This window comes from Panthera onca, chromosome C1 (assembly GCF_046562875.1).
Source record: "Panthera onca isolate mPanOnc1 chromosome C1, mPanOnc1 haplotype 2, whole genome shotgun sequence".
Lineage (NCBI taxonomy): Eukaryota > Metazoa > Chordata > Mammalia > Carnivora > Felidae > Panthera > Panthera onca.
In genome coordinates, this window is record NC_138346.1 from 158,306,921 (window position 1) to 158,330,931 (window position 24,011).

General features: G+C 37.0%; 2 protein-coding genes across 2 annotated transcripts in view; one reads left to right on the top strand and one right to left on the bottom strand.

Moving 5' to 3' along the window:
- ASB17 (ankyrin repeat and SOCS box containing 17) overlaps positions 1-9,936 on the top strand; it is a 68,381-nt gene extending 58,445 nt beyond the window's left edge. The window contains exon 3 of the mRNA XM_060622243.3: positions 9,773-9,936. Coding sequence (XP_060478226.1) covers positions 9,773-9,886 — 114 coding nt within the window. The 3' untranslated portion in view covers positions 9,887-9,936. The remainder of the gene's footprint in view (positions 1-9,772) is intronic.
- The window catches only part of MSH4 (mutS homolog 4), a 92,856-nt gene that overhangs the window by 32,610 nt on the left and 36,235 nt on the right, over positions 1-24,011 (bottom strand). The window contains exon 9 of the mRNA XM_060622241.3: positions 2,208-2,282. Coding sequence (XP_060478224.3) covers positions 2,208-2,282 — 75 coding nt within the window. The remainder of the gene's footprint in view (positions 1-2,207; positions 2,283-24,011) is intronic.

Sequence of the window (24,011 nt, forward strand, 5' to 3'; positions counted from 1 at the left end):
TGTCTTTCTCTGCCTGGCTTATTTCACTTAGCATATCACTCTCCAGTTCCATCCACGTTGCTACAAAAGGCTATATTTCATTCTTTCTCATTGCCACATAGTATTCCATTGTGTATATAAACCACAATTTCTTTATCCATTCATCAGTTGATAGACATTTAGGTGCTTTCCATAATTTGGCTATTGTTGAAAGTGCTGCTATAAACATTGGGGTACAAGTGCCCCTATGCATCAGCACTCCTGTATCCCTTGGGTCAATTCCTAGCAGTGCTATTGCTGGGTCATAGGGTAGATCTATTTTGAATTTTTTGAGGAGCCTCCATGCTGTTTTCTAGAGCGGCTACACCAATTTGCATTCCCCCCAACAGTGCAAGAGGGTTCCCATTTCTCCACATCCTCTCCAGCATCTATAGTCTCCTGTTTTGTTCATTTTAGCCACTCTGACTGGCATGAGGTGATATCTCAGTGTGGTTTTGATTTATATTTCCCTGATGAGGAGTGATGTTGAGCATCTTTTCATGTGCCTGTTGGCCACCTGGATGTCTTCTTTAGAGAAGTGTCTATTCATGTCTTCTCCCCATTTCTTCACTGGATTATTTGTTTTTCGGGTGTGGAGTTTGGTGAGCTCTTTATAGATTTTGGATACTAGCCCTTTGTCCCATATGTCATTTGCAAATATCTTTTCCCATTCTGTCGGTTGCCTTTTAGTTTTGTTGACTGTTTCCTTTGCAGTGCGGAAGCTTTTTTCTTCATGAGGTCCCAATAGTTCATTTTTGCTTTTAATTCCCTTGCCTTTGGGGATGTGTCAAGTAAGAAATTGCTACAGCTGAGGTCAGAGAGGTTTTCTGCTTTCTCCTCTAGGGTTTTGATGGTTTCGTGTCTCACATTCAGGTCATTTATCCATTTTGAGTTTATTTTTGTGAATGGTGTAAGAAAGTTGTCTAGTTTCATTCTTCTGCATGTTGCTGTCTAGCTCTCCCAGCACCATTTGTTAAAGAGACTGTTTCCTAATTTTCTTTGGCCTTTACTTTGCCTTTGACATGTCAAAGCTTAAAATTTGTGTTTTGTCAAATCTATCAATTGTGGGGGATGATTTATTATACTTCTTTCATTCTAAGAAAGATGGCAACATTTTTTAAACCTTTTGCCAAATTGTTTTCATTATATAGTATTTATTAGAATGAACTCTATAACAAAATTCTTCCACATTGTCCATTATTTTTTCTTTAAAAAAGCAGTTCTTCTTTGTCACCTTAATTTTTAAAAATGTTTTGCACAGGGGTGCCTGGCTGGCTCAGCTGGTAAAGCATGAGACTCCTGAACTGAGGGTTGTGCATTTGAGCCCCACACTGGGTGTAGAGATTATTTAAATAAATATATGTTTAAAAACAAGTTTTGCACATTTTAGTATTTAAAATATAGTATTTATAAAAAAATCACATCAGAGGTACTTCAAGTAAGAGTTAGAAATAAATACTAAAATCAAGTGAACAGGATATTTATATAGTCTCAAAGTATCTCTCCATAGATTAATAACTTCACAGTGAATTGATCAAAGTTCATATCACCAGAATGTGGAATGGTATCACGTGCCTCCTGATGTGATGTACTAAGAAAGGTACAACTTTTCCCATAGAGTATTACTGCTGAATATGTACAAGCTAAATTTAATCATGAGAAAATAACCATACACACAAATTGAGGAATATTCTATAAACAACTGCCACTCTTTAGAATGTTAATATCATGACAAAGAAAGGATGAGAAACTTTTAATTTAAAAAGGTATAAAGAAACATGACATTAAATACAATGCATGGTCCTGGGGTTGACCCTGTATCAAGAAAAGAAATCCATTAAAAATATTATTAAAACAATTAGAAAATTTTGAACATATTGTACACATAATAGTATTGGATCAATGTTAAATATCCTAATTTTTTTAATTACACCATGTTTATTTAAGAAAACATCTTTGTTCTCAGAGATATACACTTTAGTATTTAGGTACTGTAATTTTCAAATAGTTCAGTAAGAGTAATGATAAGTATAATAATTGGTAGTGTCTGTTGTGTGAGTAAGGAGAGAATACGGAAATTTATTATACTATTCTTGCAACTTTATCTAAATTTGAAATTATTTTGAGACAAAAAGTTTTTTTAAAAACTGATGCTAGACATGTTTTGTACAATATACAGCTAAAGTTACCTTTAAAGGATCCACAAGTTCCAAGGTATGTTTTAGGTATATTAAATTTGTTATCTTTGATTCAGCTGCATTAACCTATTAAGATAAATGTGGACACCATAAATACACAATACAAGAATGGGTTTTCCTCTTGAATATTCTACACTGATCATATTCATACATTTTTATATATGAACGTACTCAGCATAGACAATATAGACGATAGTTACAATTACTGACCCATCATAAGCCTAGTGCACTAGTTTCCAGAAAGTCTGACAATGAGGAGAGTTCATCTCATTGTTCCAACTTTCATTTCTACTTCAGCCCTTTGGGTCCAGCTTAACCTACAGTAGTGATAGGAGAAACAGTTCAATCCTGAACGGTACCAAGAGACTACGATTAACTGAAAAAGGCACAAAGGGTATTTGTGGCAAGATGATATTTGAAAAGCTTCATCCAAACCTCCCAGATAGCTACAGAATGACAAATTTCCCTCACTGGTTCCTGTTTGTGCAAGTAAAACAATTTCCGTAATTCTAGTTGTCCAAATTAATTATAGTTTTTCAAGGTAAAGCAATATTAGCATTCAAAATTTTATAAATGAACTTTTTATAAATCAAATTATACTATCCCTAGAACCAAACAGTGGTACTAAACCTGGGGAAATGAAGAATTTTTTCTGAATGAACAAATCTGCCAATACAGACAAGGGGTTTCCGGATATCACATTATGATATAATGTACTTGATATAGCACTGTTTCTTTTTGTAGCCTTCTGACCTATATCCTTATTGCACAATACCTGGACTGTTCAGTGACCATATGAGCCAATTAAGAAGAAATACCAAAATAAATGTTATTAGCCCCAAAACAAGTTACCTCATGCTCAGAAGATTAAAAATAAGTAATAGTCACCAAACAGAAGACAACTTTCATCCCTATTACCAAAGGAGAATATCTTCCAAAAATACCAATTTGCCCTTGAAGAACAAGGTAGAAGGATTAACTCTAATGAATATCAGATTATAATAAAGTTAGAGCAATTAAAAAAAACTGTGGCATTAGCACAAGGACAGAGAGAAGGACCAATGGGACAGAGTCTAGAAATAGACCCAAACATATGATTTAACCCAAGCATTTGACTTATGACAAAGGCTGACTATAGACTAATGGGGAAATGATAGTCTTTTCTATAAATGATACCAACAAGATTATGAATCTGTATGAAAAAAAAGGAAATGCGGCCCCCTTCCTCAAACCACATAGAAATATCAATTCCAAATGGATTACAGATCTAAATACAAAAAAGTGAAACAATAAAACATCTGGAATATATGAAAGAAGAATATCTTTACTACCTTGGGTGTTCTAACTAAGTTATTTAAGTTTCTTTATTTCAAGGGAGAGAAAGTGTGTGCATGTGGGAGAGGAGCAGAAAGGGAGAGAATCGCAAGCAGGCTCTACACTGTGAGCACAAAGCTAGACACAGAGGTCAGTCTCACAAACCATGAGATCATGACCTGAGCTGAAGAGTCAGATGCTTAAATGACTGAGCCACCCAGGCACCATTTTTTTTTTTTTTTAAGTTTGTCAACTTTTAGAAATTTTATAATTGATGATTTGACATACATTAATCACAGGGCCAAACTAATGGCCAAAGTTGCCTATATCTCTCCCATGGTCTGGTTTTTGTGGGTGCACAGAAATCATATTACAAACCCTACAACACAAACTCCAACATCTGTGTTTTTGCTTTCTACCTAATAGGGGACATTTCCACCTAACAACTTCTCACTCCTGTAGTAATAAAGGCTTTTGTGATATTGTCCCCTCATTCCTTTGGCTCCTGACCAACGCTGGTACTTCCCCATGTGACCCCATGTTGCAAGCTCCTCTCTCTCAGAAATCATAAGTAATAAAAATCTTCTTTTAATAACATCAGCCTATGTCATCACTTAGTCATCTCCATAAATTAAAATCCCACGGGTACAGTCAAGACATTGGGGTAGGTAAAGACTTCTTATGCAGGATACAACAACCACTATAAAGGAAAAGGCATAAACTAGGATCTACATTTAAATTAAGAACTTCTAATAAGTCACGCAAAGAAAGTCAACAAAGATCTCACTGATATGTGGAATCTAAAAACAAAGAAAAAACCAAGCTCATAGACACAGAGAATAGACGAGGGGCTGCCAGAGGCAGGGGGTGGGCAAAATGGAAGAAGGAGGTCAAAGGCACAAACCTCCAGTTGTAAACTAAACAAGTCATGAGGATGTAATGGACAGCATGGTGACTATAGTTAATAGTACTCCTGCATATTTGGGGCACCTGGGTGGCTCAGTCAGTTAAGCAGCCGACTTAGGCTCGGGTCATGATCTCGCGGTCCGTGAGTTCAAGCCCCGTGTCGGGCTCTGTGCTGACAGCTCTGAGCCTGGAGCCTGTTTCGGATTCTGTGTCTCCCTCTCTCTGACCCTCCCCCATTCATGCTCTGTCTCTCTCTGTCTCCAAAATAAATAAACGTTAAAAAAAATAATAATTGAACAGTGATTCTAAGAAGTACAGGCAAGAGAGTAGGGAAGAGCAGCAATACAGGATACACTGCTGATCATGATATCGCTACATGGCACCGTGGCTCAATCCTGCTGGAGACCATTCAGAGATGGTGTAGAGTAAGCTTCAGAAGCTATCTCCAGAAGTAAGGAAAATGGCATATTTATTAACCAACTCCTGTTTGGTATTGGTTAAGATCTATTGCTGGGCAACCACTCCCTGATTACCCTCAAGTTTCTCATGTGGCTAAAGAAAGTTCTCAGGCAGTGAGTTTCAGTTGTTTGTAGTAAGAAGACTTCCTTGTACAAAAGTGAATGCCAAGGGGATATGGGTGGCACAGCAACAATATCTACTCTACAACACTGGGTAAAAAAAGTCAGTGAAATGGGAAAAGATTTGTGCAACACACAAAAACAACCAAGGAATCATAAAAGCTCTACAAATCCCAAAAAAAGATAACCCAAAATCGGCAAGAGACATTCACAAAAGAAGATATTCAAATGGTCAATATACATATGAAAGGATGTTCAACCTCATTAACAGAAAATGCAAATTAAGAACACAATGAAATACCACTAGCTACCAATCACTATGGCTAAAATTTTTAAACTGATAATATTAGGTTTGGGGGAGGAGTAATGGGAATTCACATACACTGCTAGTAGGAGTATAAATTGATACGATCATTCTGAAAAACATTTTCATTATCTACTCAAGTTGAAGATATGCATTCCTCATGACTCAGAAATTCCACTCCAAACTATGTGCCCAATAAAAATATGTGCACAATTATATAAGGAAATATTTACAATATTGTTTAGCAATATTATTTGTAATTTCCAGAAACTGTCAACAACTCAAAAGTCCAACAGTGAAGGGGCACCAGGGTGGCTCAGTTGGTTGAGCATCTGGCTTCGGCTCAGGTCATGATCTCACAGTTTGTGGGTTCGAGCCCCGCATCAGGCTCTGTGCTGACAGCTTGCTCAGAGCCTACAGCCTGCTTCAGATTCTGTGTCTCCTTCTCTCTCTCTCTGCCCCTCCCCTGCTCATGCTCTGTCTCTCTCTGTCTCTCAAAAATAAATAAATGTTAAAAAAATTTTTTTTAATAAAAAAAATTTAAAAATTCCAACAGTGAAATAAATAATGGTATATTCATACAGTGAAAGATTACATAGCTATAGAAATAAATGAGCTATAGATAAATGCAACAACATAGTTAAATCTCACAAACATAATGTTGGCCAAACAAAGCCACATATAAAAAATGCAGATGAATGTTTCCTTATATGTGAAGTTTTTTTAAATAATGGGTAAAACTAGATTAGAAAGAAAAACAAGAACACCATTACAAAAAAGTAGTTTCTTTTTGGAGGGAGGGAGAGAATAATGAACCGAAAGAAGCAAAACTGGAGTTTTTAAAGTAATAGCAAAACACCTATTTCTTTACCTGAGTGGTCATTACGTGGATGTTCACTTTGGCAATGCTTGAAGGCATTTTTGGTTGTTACAACCAGAGAGATTCTATTAGCATTTAGTGGGTAGAAGCCAAGGTTACTGCTAAACATCCTAGAACACATGGGACAGGAAAAGAATTATCCAGCCCAAAATGTCTATCATGCCTAGGTTGAGAAATTCTGCTGTAGAGGAGCTCTTACTACAAGCATACAGATACTCTTACACTTTCATATCACTGATGCTTTCTTCCCTGTTTGTTCCTTCTCTGTATCCCTCTCTAATCTCTCTACACTTTGCTGGCTTCTAAGAAGTAAGCTGCCATGAATCCTACAGTTGCAAGAACTAAATATTGCCAACACCACAAGAGTGGGTACATAGATCCTTCCCTAGTTGAGTACTCCATGTGAGTATTCCACCTTGGATGACATCTTAACTACATGCTGAGAGACCCTAAGCAGAGAATCAAGCTAGAATGTACATAGACTTCTGATTCACAGGAACTTGGAGATAATAAATATGTGCAGTTTTAAGCCACTATGGTCATGGTAATTTGTTATGCAGCAATAGACAACTAATTCAGGGTCTCTTTACAACTTCCTTCTTCAAAGCTGACAAGAGAGAGAATCTCTTCACGGGGAATTAGGAGCTAATTCTCTACTGGCCTTTTGCATTTTTGCCTATCTTCTGAGCAAAGACACTGACTGCCTTTGTTCTGGACAGTCTTTTCAAAGATGTTTGTATAGTGAGTAGTTTTGAAAGATACAGTGTCTCCTTCTAAAGCAAAGGGTGAGTTTGTTTACAGTCTCAGAAGATTAAGATGATATCTCCTCCAGAACAGTAGGCAAAATACTTACTGCTCGTTATAAAAGATCCAGGTTCCCTAATCTCTGAAATTCTCCCCTGTATAACACACTGCATGTGCGGGGGGGTCACCTGGCTCTCTTCACTTCACCCAGTGGGAAATGGAGTTTGGGGAATCAATCTAAGAAAATGCTAATACTCTAGCTACTGCTTGTTCTAAATACTAAAGTCCTGTTTCTCTGACCCAGGAGTCTTGTGTCTTCTGTCAGCATCTACCAAACTGGCAGGCTAACTTGTTAGCTTGCAAGTAGGTTAGAATATAATATCCCTTAGAGTTTCTGATAATACTATGCTGTAATTGTTTTTTTTACCCCAATCTCCACTCGATTATAAATTCCTTTGGATTAGAGACTTACTTCTTATTGGATCCCTAGAACTTGTTGCGATGCTTAGTAAAATAACTTGTTGAATAAATTTTTAAAAAGCAATGTACTGTACTAGATATTCTATATGGCAGCCTAACATCAGTGGGAAAAAAATTAAAAGTTATTCAAAATAAAGCAAAGATATTTGGATAAGAACTTGGAAAAACTTGCTTTTTTTGTTTTTTAAAAGGGTGTAAATAGTCCTCTTTTTAAATTAAGTGAGTTCTATGCCCAATGTGGGGTTTGAATTCACAACCCTGAGTTCAAGAGTCACATGCTCTGATGGAGCCAGCCAGGCACCCCAGAAAAACTTCTTTAATATCAAAATTTTCAAATGTTGGAGGAAGTATTTTGGATGTTTAAAATGGAAAATATGAGCATTCTTTATGCAATACATTGAAAGTAAGGTTATAAATATTACATAGAAAGAAAAGACATTCAGGTTAATCAAAATAAGGAAATTTAAGTTTCATTCTCAGGGAATATGATGATCCAGAAAACACCATTTTCTAAAATCAATATTCTTAAGAAGAAAGTATAAGAACTCATCTTAGGCAAATAATTCCACACTGGAAATTTTCAGAGAAAATTTAGTTCGTTTAGAAGTTTAAGATAATCATATAATTCAGCCAATGGAAGATTTAGTTCATTCACAAGTTTTGGCAAATCATGCAATTTAACCAGCACAAGTCTGAACTAATTTAGTAAATATTGTGTTTAATTAAGATATACATGCTTATATCAAATGAGGAAAGAGCTTAATTTAAAGTATATCTCCAGATGGTTAAGAAAAAAAAACAGCAACTAAGAAACAGTATAAGGAATACTGAAATTCACGAATCATGTATGAAGTCAATATATTGCTTAGGGTTCCACAAGAATTAGTAAATCTGAAAAGTATTTTAAAGGCTTCCACAAAGGACTGATGTGCTAATTAGGAAAATATTTACAGCTAGGACCAGTCCCTCCAAAACTAAAAAGGATATGGAAAGTAACACCGATCCTTAAAAATCTTAGAAGTAGCTATTGATTTTCTTTTCTGGACAGGAAAAAAGGAGTCCAGATTCTCAGCTTACATAATTACCTTAAATCTTCCCCAGATGACTTTCCTAAAGTCTGAGAGTCAAACTGATTACAGATGCTGGCTAGCTAATGAAAGATATTTATGAGAGAGCTAGTTGGCCAAACTAACATTCCCTTCTTAATATTACCAGAAACAGTCTAATGCAAAATAAAACAAAACGAAAACATGTATGTTACTAATTCTTATAGCTAGTGACACTAAATTATGAGGCTGTATGACTATATAATACTATATATTACATGAGTTAACAACAAAAAGACTGCTCTTAGGTATAATCTGAGGATTTTTTCCTATAAAAAAAAAAAAAATGAAATGAAGCCTTAGTTTATATACCGTGATGGGTTGAATTGTGTCCCCCCAAAAATATTTGTCAAAGTCTTAACACTCAGTACTTCAAAATGTGATCTTATTTGCAAACAGGCCATTGTACAGGCAATGAGTTAAGATGATATCATACTGTAGTAGGGTAGACTCTTAATTCAATATGACTGGGTTACATGTAAAAGACAGCCATGTGAAGACACACAGGGAGACTGCCATGTGACAAGGAAGGGAGAGACTGCAGTTATGCAGCAGAAAGCCAAAGAGCAATAAAGACTGCCAACAAACCACCAAAAGCTAGGAAGAGGCAAGAAAGGATTCCCCTATAGGTTTCACAGGAAATATGGCCCAGCCTGTTGACATCTTGATTTCAGACTTCCAGCCTCCAGAACTGTGAGGCAATATATTTATCTTGTCTCAAGCCATACAGTGACTAGTATTTTGTTTCAGAAGCCATAGGGAGCTAGTAAACATACTAATTATCAGTATAGAGTGGCCAGTATCAGTAGTATAGAGTGTCCTATTCCTATGCTGCATTGCATTTTTCTGTGTAAAACATGTCATTCATAAGTAAAACTGTTTCTCAAGTTAAGATATTTTTTATTTGAAAATATCACCCAAGGCAGTGGAATCTGGCAAAAGATCATAAAGGCTCTCTATGTTTATATTCATAACTGATTGTTCATTTTAAGTCTCTGAAAGTCCTAAAATATTTAACGGCTCCAAAAAGACAGCTAAACAAGTGAAAAAAAAGGTGTGTGCGTGTGTGTGTGTGTGTTCGTGGGGAGAGAGAGAGAGAGAGAGAGAGAGAGAAAGAGAGAGAGAGAGAATAAAAGGTTAATGACACACACTAGCAAAAGTATATCCAAAAGTAAAATGAAGAACCTTCCCTGTATATTAAGAAATAATTTTATTTTAATATGAACACTGTGTTTTAATATTAGTTTTCAGGGTCCAAACAGGAAGAAGAGAGCATCCCTGGTATGGGAGAAGCAAAGCCAGAACAAAGTAAGAATGGAGAGGTGGTACAGCACAGAAGGAGAAGGAAGGTACCATAATGGAGGGCTGCCCAGCACAGAGTATATGAACCTGAACAAGGTCAAGAGGGTATCCACACAAGGGGAGAGAAGGCAGCCTGGTGTAGTAAAACCTATGGAAAGTCTCTGTGTAGGAGGGCATTTTAATACAGAGTATCAGAACCTGAGAGAGGTGAGATGGAGAAGGATGGTTTAGTAGAGAATGCTCGAACACAGGCAACAACGAGGATGACATCATAGGACAGAGAGTGGCAGCAGTCAGAGACTGGTCACATAGATGGGTCAAATATGCTAATATATTAAGGATACTGAGAGCCAGATTTCTCATTGTCAGAGAAGGGAGTTACTAATATTGAAGTAGAGAAAATGAATATGAACCTTGGGATGTTAAACTGAAATTGGAGGTATTGTTGTGAACTGATAGTTTTCAATTGTACAGATGGATATAGAAATAAATATAGAGGTAAATGTGTATATATTTATACATTTATCATATATGTATACTTATTCCCTATTCATGAGAAGGCTTGAGAGCAGTGACGCCCCAAAAGTAAAGACTGCCCAGTGCCCAGATCTTGATTTCTAAATGTCATAGCCCATTAAAATGAACCAGAGCTCCTGGGGGGAACTGGCTAACTCAAAGGCTAGGCAGAGAAAGTACAAAAAAAGCCTGGTTCATTTTCTTGAGCCAAAAAGTGATAAAGGGCTCAAAGAATGATGGGTGTATTTCCAAAGGACTTAGAGACCAATTAAAAGGGGCTTGTGCTAGTCAAATCTGAAACAATTTGAGATTCAAAATAAATATTGATAGTAATATTGACAGTAAAGGATTATAACCAATTTAATATGAAACCATGAATCCACAGAGATTAAATACAATGAACATTTGATAATAGGATATTTACATAGTCTCAAAGTACCTCCCCAGAGAATACTTTTAATTACATAAGGAAAATAGTAATTTTATAGTGGAGAAGCAAAAAAAAACCCTTCAATCAAGTACACAAAGTTATCATCATCATAATAGAACAAATCAAAATCATGAGCCATCTGATAAGATGTCATAAGAACACTGCCTCATTTCTGTGATATTCCTACCAAAGATACATTACCTGAATCTAATAATGAGGAAACATCAGATAAACCCAAACTGAAAGATAATAACAGACCTGTAATTTTCAAATGTCAAGGTCATGACTGAAGCTAAATAGACAAAAAACTAAAGGTAATTTTCTGCATCTCAACTGAATCCTTTTCCTGTGAAAGGACATTATCAGCACAATTAGCAAAACTTGAATCGGGCCTGAGAATTAAAGGTATTATCACTGTTAATTTCCTTACTTTGAAGATTTATTGTGGTTGACTAGAAGAATATCCTTCTTTATAAGAAATACTAATGTATTTGGCAGTGATAGAACATCATGTCAGCAAGTTACTCTTTTTTTTTTTTAACATTTATTTATTTTTGAGACGGAGAGAGAGAGAGAGCATGAACAGGGGAGGGTGAGAGAAAGAGGGAGACATAGAATCTGAAACAGGCTCCAGGCTCTGAGCTGTCAGCACAGAGCCTGACGCGGGGCTCGAACCCACAGACCGCGAGATCATGACCTGAGCCGAAGCCGGATGCTTAACCGACTGAGCCACCCAGGTGCCCCAGCAAGTTACTCTTAAAATTAAAAAAAAGAGAGAAGTTTTTTGTAATGTATTTGCAAATTTTCTGAAGGTTTGAGATTTTATTTAATTTTTATTTTTTTAAATAAACCTTTTTTTAAAAGGTTGAAACCTTTTAAAGATCTTACATGCTACCAGAGAATGGAGGGGGCAAAGTCAGGATATCTCAATGGTTTCACCTTGTCAATAGGAACATTATAAGCTACAAGACAGTGGAGAAGTACCTCCCAATTCTGAAGGAAAATTATTTCCTGGATAGAATTTGATTTTCAGCTATCAATCAATTATGAGAGAATAATAAAACATTTCAGAAATGCAGTCTCATTCTTTTTCAGAATGTGCTCTAGAGAATATGCTCTACAAAAAAGGAGAGAGTAAGCCAAATCAGAAGACAACCTGGGACACAAAAAAAACGAGATTCGACACAGGAGACACAGAAAAATGCTGAAGAGAAACCTGGGGCCACAGCTGTAGACTAAACAGAGGGGCAACCAGTCCAGATTGGAACAGGTCAGAAACCAATGAGAGAGGCATCTTCAAGGTGTTGAAACTGATTATCTATAGTGAATAAATATACTGAGAGCATATTTTAAGTCTGCTGAGAGGATATTGAGATACTTGATGGAAATATTTATGCCTGAGTTAGTGAAAGCATACAGTAAAACATACAAATAGAAAAAGTTATTCATTCTGAGGAAAAAACATGTAAAAAGTTATGCAAGCTCAGCTCTGTGTAGCATGGATAATCATATTAATTTTTATCTACTAAGATTATGTTGTAACCCTACTGGGTGATGAGAGGTAAGGAAGTGTCCATGTTTATGAGAAAATAAAGAGTTAAAGATTCATCCTTCTGCCAGGAAGTTAACATGTAATGTCAAAGGATATCATCAAGAAAGTAAAAAAACAACCTAAAGAATGATAGAGAACATTTGCAAACCATATATTCAATAAGGGCCTTATATCTGAAATATATAAAGAACTCTTATAACTCAATAATAAGATAAAGAACCCAATTAAAAATTAGAAAAGGATATGAATAAACATTTCTCCAAGGAAGATATGCAAATGGCCAATAAGCACATGAAAAGAGGCTCGACATCATTAATCAACAGGGAAATGCAAATAAAAAACACTAGATATTACTTCACACCCACAAGGATGGCTACAATCAAAAAGTCAGATAATAACAAGTTTTGCCAAGGATGTGGAGACATCAGAACCTCGTAGACTCACTGGTGGGAATGCAAAATCATACAGTAATTTTGGAAAACAGTCTGGCAGTTCCTTAAACAGAGTTATCATATGACCCAGCAATTCTACCCCTAGGTTTATATCCAAGATAAATGAAAACTTATATGCACACAAAACTTGTACATAAATATTCATAATATATTCATAATAATCAAAAGTAGAAACTCAAATGAATAGACATTTGATGAATAGACAAATGAAATGTGCCATATCTATACAATGGAATATTATTTGTCAATAAAAATAATCAAGTATTGATATATGCTACAGTATGAATTAACCTGAAAACACCATGCTAGGTAAAAAAAAAGCCAGTCACAAAAGACTACACATTGTAGGATTCCATTTATATGAAATGTCCAGAATCGCCAAATCCATAGAGACAGATAGTAGACTAGTAAAAGTCAGGAACTGGGGGGTTGGAGGAAAAGGTTGGGGGGAATGGGAAGTGATTGCTAATGGGTACAGGGTTGCTTTATAGGGTGATGAACATGTTCTAAAATTGACTGTAGTGATTGTGGTACAACTGTGTGAACATACTAAAAATGACTGAATTTTAAACTTTAAATGGGTGAAGTATATGCTTTGAGAATTTTATCTTAATAAAGTTATGTTTTAAAAAATAATGAACTACAGGATATATGTACAAGTAAAATGTATGACAACAGCCCAATGGGAAGGAAAGGGGAATTGCAGCACACTACTGTAAAATTCTTTTCTTTTTATTTCAGCTTTATTGAGGAATAATTAACAAATAAAATTGTAAAATATTTAAAGTGCACATTGTGGTTATTTGATACTCATATACATTGCAAAGATTCCCCCCAATTAATTAACTAGCATATCCATCTCCTCAATATTTTTTTGGTGAGAAGAACTTTTAAGTTCTACGCTCTTAGCAAATATCAATTATACAAGACAGTGTTACCAACTATAGTCACCATGCTTAACATTAGATCCTCAAACCTCATTCATGTTATAGTTGAAAGTCTGCACCTTTTACCAACTTCTCCCTATTTCCCCCCACACTCCAGTCCCTGGAAACCACTCTTCTATCCTCTGTTTCTAGGAGTTTGGTCTTTTTGTGTGTGTGTATGTGCATTATACATGTATGCATGTACTCGCGTATGCACATGTGTATATATGTATTCAGATTTCACATGTAACTGATACAATGCATTTAAATTACACATATAACCAATACTATGTAGTATATATCTCTTTCTGGCTTATTTCACTTAGCATAATGTCCTCAAGGTCAATTCATGTTGTTGCAAGCGGCAAGATTTCCTTCTTTTTCGTGGCTACATAATATTCTGCCTGTATGTGTGTGTGCATGTGTTGCATTTTCTCTATCCATTCATGTATCAGTGAACACTTAGGTTGTTTCTGTATCTTGACGATTGTGAATAATGCTGCAATGATCTCTTTGAGATCTTTTCTTCATTTTCTCTAGATATATACTTAAAAGTGGGATTTCTGGATCATATGGTAGTGCTATTTTTAACTTTCTGAAGAACTTCCATATTGTTTTCCACATAGGCTGTACCAATTTACATTCCCACCAACAGTGCACAAGGTTTCCCTTTTCTCTGCATCCTCATCATCACTTGTTACCTCTTGTTTTTTGTTTTTTGGGTTTTTTTGATGACAGCCATTCTAACAGGTGAATATCCCACTATTGTGTTAATTTGCATTTTCCTGATGATTATTGATGTTGAGCACCTTTTCTTTACAAAATTTTTTTAATGTTTATTTATTTTTGAGAGAGAGAGAGACAGAGTGCAAGTGGGAAAGGGGCAGAGAGAGAAGGAGACACAGAAGCTGAAGCAGGTTCCAGACTCTGAGCTGTCAGCACAGAACCCGATGCAGGGCTTGAACCCACAAACTGTATGACCTGAGCCAAAGTTATATGTTTATCTGACTGTACCACCCAGGTGCCCCAACCACCTTTTCATATATCTGTTGGCTATTTGTATGTCTGCTTTGGAAGAATACCTATTTAGTTCTGCCCATTTTAAAATCAGATTGTTTTCTTGCTATTGAGTTGTAGGAGTTTTTTACACATTTTGAATAATATCTCATCAGATATGGTTTGCAAATATGTTCTCCAATTCTGTAGGTGCCGTTTCATTTTGTTGATCATTTCTTTTGCTGTGAAAAGATTTTTAGTTTGTTTGTTTTTGCTTTTGTTGCCAATAGTGTATGGTTCTTACATATGTGAGGTGATGTTACATTATTTGAAGTAGACTGAAGTTAGCTAAAGATGTGTAAGTCCTAAAGCAACCCATGAAATATAAAAATAACGAGTTCTATATAATCAATCAACAAAGGACATAAAATGGGGTCATAAAAAATACTCAATCCAGAAGAAGGCAGAAAAAAGGAAAAAGGGAACAGATGAGATAAATAGAAAAAGAAGTACCACCATGGCAGATTTACTCAAAACATATCAATAATCTCACTAAGCATAAATGGAATAAACCCCAATTAAAAATAATATATTCTCTGTATACAAAAAGCAAGACCCAAATATATATTGTCTATAAGAAATCCACTTTAAATATAAAGACACAAATAAGTTAAAAGCATAAGAATTGCAAAAGCTATACCACGTTAACATGTCAAAAGAAAGCTGGAGGGGTGCCTTGTGCTAGGCTCAGCACTGAGCATGAAACCTGCTTGAGATTCCCTCTCTCCCTCTGCCCCTCTCCCCTGCATGGTCTCTCTCTAAAAATAAAATAAAATTAAGTTAAATTAAAATTAAAATTAAATTAAAAGCTGGAGTGGATATATTAATATTAAACACAGTAGGTTTCAGAGCAAAAACATATTATGAAGGAAAAAGAGGGTTATTTTATAATGATAAAGCAGTCAACTCATCAAGAAGACATAGCAAGAGAAGGGAGGATGAACTAAGCTGGCATCATAGCAGGAGGACCCTAGGCTTGCTTTGTCCCTCAAACACAGCTACTTAACTATCAAATCATTCTGAATCCTCAAGAAATTGATCTGAGGTATGATAGAACATACTGCACAACTAGAGGGAGAGAAGAGGCCACACTGAGGAAGGTAGGAAGTGTGGAGCCGTAGTTTTGGGGAAAAATGGACCACAGGGTGCTGCGGAGGGGAGGGAGCCCCTGTCACAGAAAAAGGTGAGAGACAGTGGAATGCACAGGGATAAACACAAGAACATTTCCCCAAAACCACTGGCTGGGAAAACAAGAGGGGCTAAATTTCGTGAGTTTTTACAACCAGTGGGGCTCAAAGACTGGAGTTTTAGAGGTCCCCAGGCTTGGCTGGGACAGAGACCTGAGGAAGCTGCTCTACTCCTGGAGAAGAGGCAGGCAAACAACCCTGGGGCAGACTGCATGATCTGAGGAATGCCTAAGGGGCATCGGGAGAGACTTTCTCCTTTTTGGCGACCATCTATGAGAGGTAGCATTGCTTCTCTAGGGACAAAAGAACCAGCAGGTGTCATTTCCCTCCTCCAACCTTCAGCATAGGTGCAGAGGAACCAGCTGAGGGTGAGTATCCTGGATACCAGTTTTTCACTGAACTTTACTCCAAAATCCATGCTCCTGTACTCTGGTGCAACTGCCATTCTGAGTCAAACCTGCATCAGTCCCAACAGGGGAAGACCCTTTCCCAGAGAATAAGCACAGATCCCTGTCACACCAGGTCCCTAAAGTTTGGAATTTTAAAAGTCAGCAGGCCTGGCTAGGGTAGAGGCCAAAGTATTCTATGCTGCTACAGGCAGGTAAGCAACCCAGACAGAGTGTGAAATTAGTGATCTGAAAAATGTCTGTGATGCACCATGGGAAATTATTCACTCCTCTGAAAGTGCTTCCATGAGAGCAGCAAGCACAGACTCTCCTCTCCAGGGACAAAGAACCTGGTTGATGCCATTTCCCTCCTCTACCCCTCAGCATAAACCAACTTCAATAAATAGCAAAGGACCAACACTGCCTGCCTAACCTGCTAACGCTAAGTCCTACCCCTCTGCACTCTGCTGGGACTGTTTTTCTTCAGCAAGAGTGACTACCGACCAGTACAGCAGGCCTCTCCCCCATAAGACCAGCACAAACACCCCCACATACACCATGTCTACCGACATTAGAGTCCTGCAAAGCTTCAGTTCTAGTGAAAAGAGCATTAGGTCTCTTTTAGCAAGTATACTAGAGCACAACTAGTTAAAACTCACCAGACTCTGCCCAAGGTCCAAACACTCCCAACTGCAAGCAAGGAGAAACTGAAGACAACCAACCTAAGGCACAGAGCAGCCAAAACACATCACCAAAGTGCATGTACCACACACCAGAGACACTTCCTGAAGCACCAGGCCCTGGATATTATATGACCTCTTCTTCACATCCTTCCTCTCAGGAACAGGAAACATAACAGGTTTTCCTAATACCCAGAAGACAGAGGCCTAGACAAAATGCCAAGACAGAGGAATTCATCCCAAAATAACGAATAAGAACAGGTCATGGCCAGGGATCAAATTGAAACAGATACAACTAACATGCCTTATCAAGAATTTAAAGCAACAATCATAAGGCTACTACATGGGCTCAAAAAAAGCATGGAAGACATTAGGGAGACCCTTACCACAGAGATAAAAGAGCTAAAAGAAAAAAAAAAACAATCAGGCCAAAATTAAAAATATAATAACCAAGATCTGAAACCAACTGAATGTAATGAGCACCAGAATACAAGAAGCAGGGGAATATATAAGTGATAGAGAAGATAGAATTCTGGAAAATAATGAAGCTGAACAAAAGAGAGAAAGAAAAATTTGGGGTCACAAAAGTAGACATAGGGAACCCAGTTACTCCATCAAACATAATAACATTTGTATCACAGGAGCCCCACAAGAAGAGAGAGGGAAGGGAACAGAAGGTACATTTGAGGAAATTCTAGCTGAAAATTTCCCTAATCTGAGGAAGGAAACAGATATCCAAATCCAGGAGGTACAGAGAACTCCCATCAAAATCAACAAAACAGGCCAACACCAAGGCATACTGTAGTCAAATTTGCAAAATATAAAGAAAATATCCTAAAAACACCAAGACAAAAGAACTTATAAGGGAAGACAAATAAGTTTAGCAAAAGATCTCTCCACGGAAACCTGGCAAGTCAGAATACAGGGACATGATACGTTCAGTGTGCTGAATGGGAAAAATCTGCAGTCAAGAATACTTTTTCCAGCAAGGCTGTCATTCAGAATAAAAGGAGAGATAAAGAGTTTCCCAAACAAAAACTAAAGGAGTTCATGACCACTAAACCAGATTTGTTAGAAATATTAAAGTGGACCCCTTGAGTGGGCAAGAAAGACCAAAAGCAACAAAGACTAGAATGGAACAGAGAAAATCTCCAGAAACAACAACAAAACAAGTAATACAATGGCACTAAACTCATATCTATCAATAATCACTCTGAATATAAATGGACTAAACACTCTAGTCAAAAGACAAAAGGATGTCAAATGGTTAAAATAAACAAGACCCATCTATATATTGCCGACAAGAGACTCATTTTAGACCTAAAGACACCACCAGATTAAAAGTGAGGGGATGGAGAATCATCTATCACGCTAATGGATGTCAAAAGAAAGCCAGAGTATTGAGGCATCTGGGTGGCACAGTCAGTTAAGCATCCAACTTTGAGTCAGGTCACAATCTCATGGTACGTGATTTCAAGCCCCACATGCTGGGATTCTCCCTCTCTCTCTCTCTGCCCCTCCTCAAAACAAATAAATAAAAACTTAAAAAAAAAAAAGAAAGAAAGAAATCCAGAGTATCAATAGCTCTATCGGACAAACTAGATTTTACACCAAAGACTGTAACAAGAAATGAAGAAGGACACTAGATCATAATAAAAGGGACTATCCAACAAGAAAATCTAAAAACTGTAAATATTTATGTCTCCAACTTCAAAACACCCAAATATATAAAACAGTAACAAACATAAAGGAACTCATTGATAATAATATAATAACAGTAGGTGACTTTCATATCCCACTTATATCAATTGACAGGTCATCTAAGCAAAAAGTCAACAAGGAAGCAATGGCTTTGAATGACACACTAGACCAGGTGGGACGTAAGAGATATATTCAGAACATTTTATCCTAAAGCAGCAAAATATACATTCTTTTCAAGTGCACATGGGATTCTATAGATAATATACTAGGTCACAAATCAGGCTTCAACAAGTACAAAAAAGACTAAGATCATAAATGTATTTCTTCTAACCAAAATGCTATGAAACCCGAAGTCAACCATAAGAAAACATTTGGAAAGGGGCGCCTGGGTGGTGCAGTCGGTTAAGCGTCCGACTTCAGCCAGGTCACGATCTCACGGTCCGTGAGTTCGAGCCCTGCGTCAGGCTCTGGGCTGATGGCTCGGAGCCTGGAGCCTGTTTCCGATTCTGTGTCTCCCTCTCTCTCTGCCCCTCCCCCGTTCATGCTCTGTCTCTCTCTGTCCCAAAAATAAATAAAAAACGTTGAAAAAAAATTTTTTTAAAAAAGAAAACATTTGGAAAGACCCACAAATAACATGGATGTTAAAGAACATCCTACTAAAGAATGAATGGGTCAACCAGGAAATTAAAGAAGAAATAAAAAATGAAATGAAATGAAAACACAAAACCTTTGGGGTGCAGAAAAAGTGGTCATAAGAGAGAAGTATATAGTAACATAGGTCTACCTCAAGAAGCAAGAAAAATCTCAAACAATCTAACTGTACACCTAAAGAAGCTAGAAAAAGAACAAATGAAGTCTAAAGCCAACAGAAAAAGGGAAATAATAAAGATTAGAGTAGAAATAAATGATATAACAACAACAACAACAACACAGATCAATGAGATTAGGAGCTTGTTCTTTGAAAAAAATTAGTAAAATTTAATAATCCCCTAGCCAGATTTATCAAAGAAAGAGAAAAAGAGAAAAAGAGAAAAAGAGAGAGAGAGAGAGAGAGAGAGAGAGAGAGAGGAGACCCAAATACATAAAATCACAAATGAGAGAGGAGAAATAACAATGAAAAATTATATGCCACCAAACCAGACAATCTGAAAGAAATGGATAAATTCCTAGAAATGTATAAACAACCAAAACTGAAACAGGTAAGAAATAGAAAACTTGAACAGATTGATAACCAGCCAAGATACCGAATCAGTAATCAAAAATCTCACAACAAACAAAAGTCTAGGGCCAGATATCTTCACAGGGGAGTTCTACCAAACATTTAAAGAAGAGTTAACACCTATTCTCTCACGCTATTCAAAAAAATAAAAATGGAAGGAAAACTTCCAAATTCATTCTATGAAGACAGCATTACTGTGATTCTAAAACCAAAGACCCCAATTAAAAACAAAACAAAACAAAACAAACATTACAGGCCAATATCCCTGATGAACATGGATGCAAAAATTCTCAACACAATACTAGCAAATAAAATCCAACAGTACATTAAAAGAATAATTCACCATGATCAAGTGGTATTTATTCCAGGGTTGCAAGGGTAGTTCAATATTCACAAATCAATGCGATACACCACATTAATTAAACAAAAGATAAGAGCATATGATCCTCTCAATAGATGCAGAAGAAGCATTTGACAAAGTACAACATCCATTCATGATAATAACCCTCAACAAAGTAGGGAGAGAGGGAACATATCTCAACATAATAAAGTTCATGTATGAAAAACCCACAGCTAATATCATCCTCACTGGGCAAAAGCTGAGATCCTTTCCTCAACATTCAGGAACAAGACAGGGATGTCCACTCTCAGCACTATTATCTAACATAGTACTGGAAGTCCTAGCCTCAGCAATCAGACAACACAAAGAAATAAAAGGCATCCAGATCAGCAAGGAAGAACTCAAACCTTCACTATTTGCAGATGAAATGATACTTGATATAGAAAACCCAAAAGACTCCACCAAAAATCTGCTAGAACTGATACACGAATTCAGTAAAGTTACAGGATACAAAATCAGTGTACAGAAGTCTGTTGCATTTCTATAGACCAAAAATGAAGCAGCAGAAAGATAAATCAAGGAATCAATACCATTTACCATTGCACCCAAAACCATAAGATACCTAGCAATAAACCTAACCAAAGAGGCAAACTATCTGTATGCTGAAAACTATAGAAAGCTTATGAAAGAAACTGAAGAGGACACAAAGAAAAGGAAAAACATTCCAGACTCACGGATTAGAAGAACCAGATATTGTTAAGATGTTTACATTACCCAAATCAATCCACATTTAATTCAACCTCTATCAAAATGCGACAATGCTGATTGGTGCCGGAAGATGGCGGCGTAGGAGGACGCGGGGCTCACAGCGCGTCCTGCCGATCACTTAGATTCCACCTACACCTGCCTAAAGAACCCAGAAAACCGCCAGAGGATTAGCAGAAGGGAGTCTCCGGAGTCAAGCGCAGACGAGAGGCCCACGGAAGAGGCACAGGGGAAGTGCACTGCAGGTCCTCACCACGCCAGGGACTCTCCAAAATGACCAAACGGAAGAATTCCCCTCAGAAGAATCTCCAGGAAATAACAACAGCTAATGAACTGATCAAAAAGGATTTAAATAATATAACAGAAAGTGAATTTAGAATAATAGTCATAAAATTAATCGCTGGGCTTGAAAACTGTATACAGGACAGCAGAGAATCTCTTGCCACAAAGATCGAGGGACTAAGGAACAGTCACGAGGAGTTGAAAAACGCTTTAAACGAATTGCAAAACAAAATGGAATCCACGATGGCTCGGCTTGAAGAGGCAGAGGAGAGAATAGGTGAACTAGAAGATAAAGTTATGGAGAAAGAGGAAGCTGAAAGAAAGAGAGATAAAAAAATCCAGGAGTATGAGGGGAAAATTAGAGAACTAAGTGATACACTAAAAAAAAATAATATATGCATAATTGGTATCCCAGAGGAGGAAGAGAGAGGGAAGGGTGCTGAAGGGGTACTTGAACAAATTATAGCTGAGAACTTCCCTGAACTGGGGAAGGAAAAAGGCATTGAAATCCAAGAGGCACAGAGAACTCCCTTCAGACGTAACTTGAATCGATCTTCTGCACGACATATCATAGTGAAACTGGCAAAATACAAGGATAAAGAGAAAATTCTGAAAGCAGCAAGGGATAAACGTGCCCTCACATATAAAGGGAGACCTATAAGACTCGTGACTGATCTCTCCTTTGAAACTTGGCAGGCCAGAAAGGCTTGGCACGATATCTACAGTGTGCTAAACAGAAAAAATATGCAGCCGAGAATCCTTTATCCAGCAAGTCTGTCATTTAGAATAGAAGGAGAGATAAAGGTCTTCCCAAACAAACAAAAACTGAAGGAATTTGTCACCACGAAACCAGCCCTACAAGAGATCCTAAGGGGGATCCTGTGAGACAAAGTACCAGAGACATCACTACAAGCATAAAACATACAGACATCACAATGACTCTAAACCCATATCTTTCTATAATAACACTGAATGTAAATGGATTAAATGCGCCAACTAAAAGACATAGGGTATCAGAATGGATAAAAAAACAAGACCCATCTATTTGCTGTCTACAAGAGACTCATTTTAGATCTGAGGACACCTTTAGATTGAGAGTGAGGGGATGGAGAACTATTTATCATGCTCCTGGAAGCCAAAAGAAAGCTGGAGTAGCCATACTTATATCAGACAAACTAGACTTTAAATTAAAGGCCGTAACAAGAGATGAAGAAGGGCATTATATAATAATCACAGGGTCTATCCACCAGGAAGAGCTAACTATTATAAATGTCTATGCGCCAAATACCCGAGCCCCCAGATATATAAAACAATTACTCATAAACATAAGCAACCTCATTGATAAGAATGTGGTCATTGCAGGGGACTTTAACACCCCACTTACAGAAATGGATAGATCATCTAGACACACAGTCAATAAAGAAACAAGGGCCCTGAATGATACATTGGATCAGATGGACTTGACAGATATATTTAGAACTCTGCATCCCAAAGCAACAGAATATACTTTCTTCTCGAGTGCACATGGAACATTCTCCAAGATAGATCATATACTGGGTCACAAAACAGCCCTTCATAAGTTTACAAGAATTGAAATTATACCATGCATACTTTCAGACCACAATGCTATGAAGCTTGAAATCAACCACAGGAAAAAGTCTGGAAAACCTCCAAAAGCATGGAGGTTAAAGAACACCCTACTAACGAATGAGTGGGTCAACCAGGCAATTAGAGAAGAAATTAAAACATATATGGAAACAAACGAAAATGAAAATACAACAATCCAAACGCTCTGGGATGCAGCGAAGGCAGTCCTGAGAGGAAAATACATTGCAATCCAGGCCTATCTCAAGAAACAAGAAAAATCCCAAATACAAAATCTAACAGCACACCTAAAGGAAATAGAAGCAGAACAGCAAAGGCAGCCTAAACCCAGCAGAAGAAGAGAAAGAATAAAGATCAGAGCAGAAATAAACAATATAGAATCTAAAAAAACTGTAGAGCAGATCAACGAAACCAAGAGTTGGTTTTTTGAAAAAATAAACAAAATTGACAAACCTCTAGCCAGGCTTCTTAAAAAGAAAAGGGAGATGACCCAAATAGATAAAATCATGAATGAAAATGGAATGATTACAACCAATCCCTCAGAGATACAAACAATTATCAGGGAATACTATGAAAAATTATATGCCAGCAAATTGGACAACCTGGAAGAAATGGACAAATTTCTAAACACCCACACTCTTCCAAAACTCAATCAGGAGGAAATAGAAAGCTTGAACAGACCCATAACCAGCGAAGAAATTGAATCGGTTATCAAAAATCTCCCAACAAATAAGAGTCCAGGACCAGATGGCTTCCCAGGGGAGTTCTACCAGACATTTAAAGCAGAGATAATACCTATCCTTCTCAAGCTATTCCAAGAAATAGAAAGGGAAGGAAAACTTCCAGACTCATTCTATGAAGCCAGTATTACTTTGATTCCTAAACCAGACAGAGACCCAGTAAAAAAAGAGAACTACAGGCCAATATCCCTGATGAATATGGATGCAAAAATTCTTAATAAGATACTAGCAAATCGAATTCAACAGCATATAAAAAGAATTATTCACCATGATCAAGTGGGATTCATTCCTGGGATGCAGGGCTGGTTCAACATTCGCAAATCGATCAACGTGATACATCACAT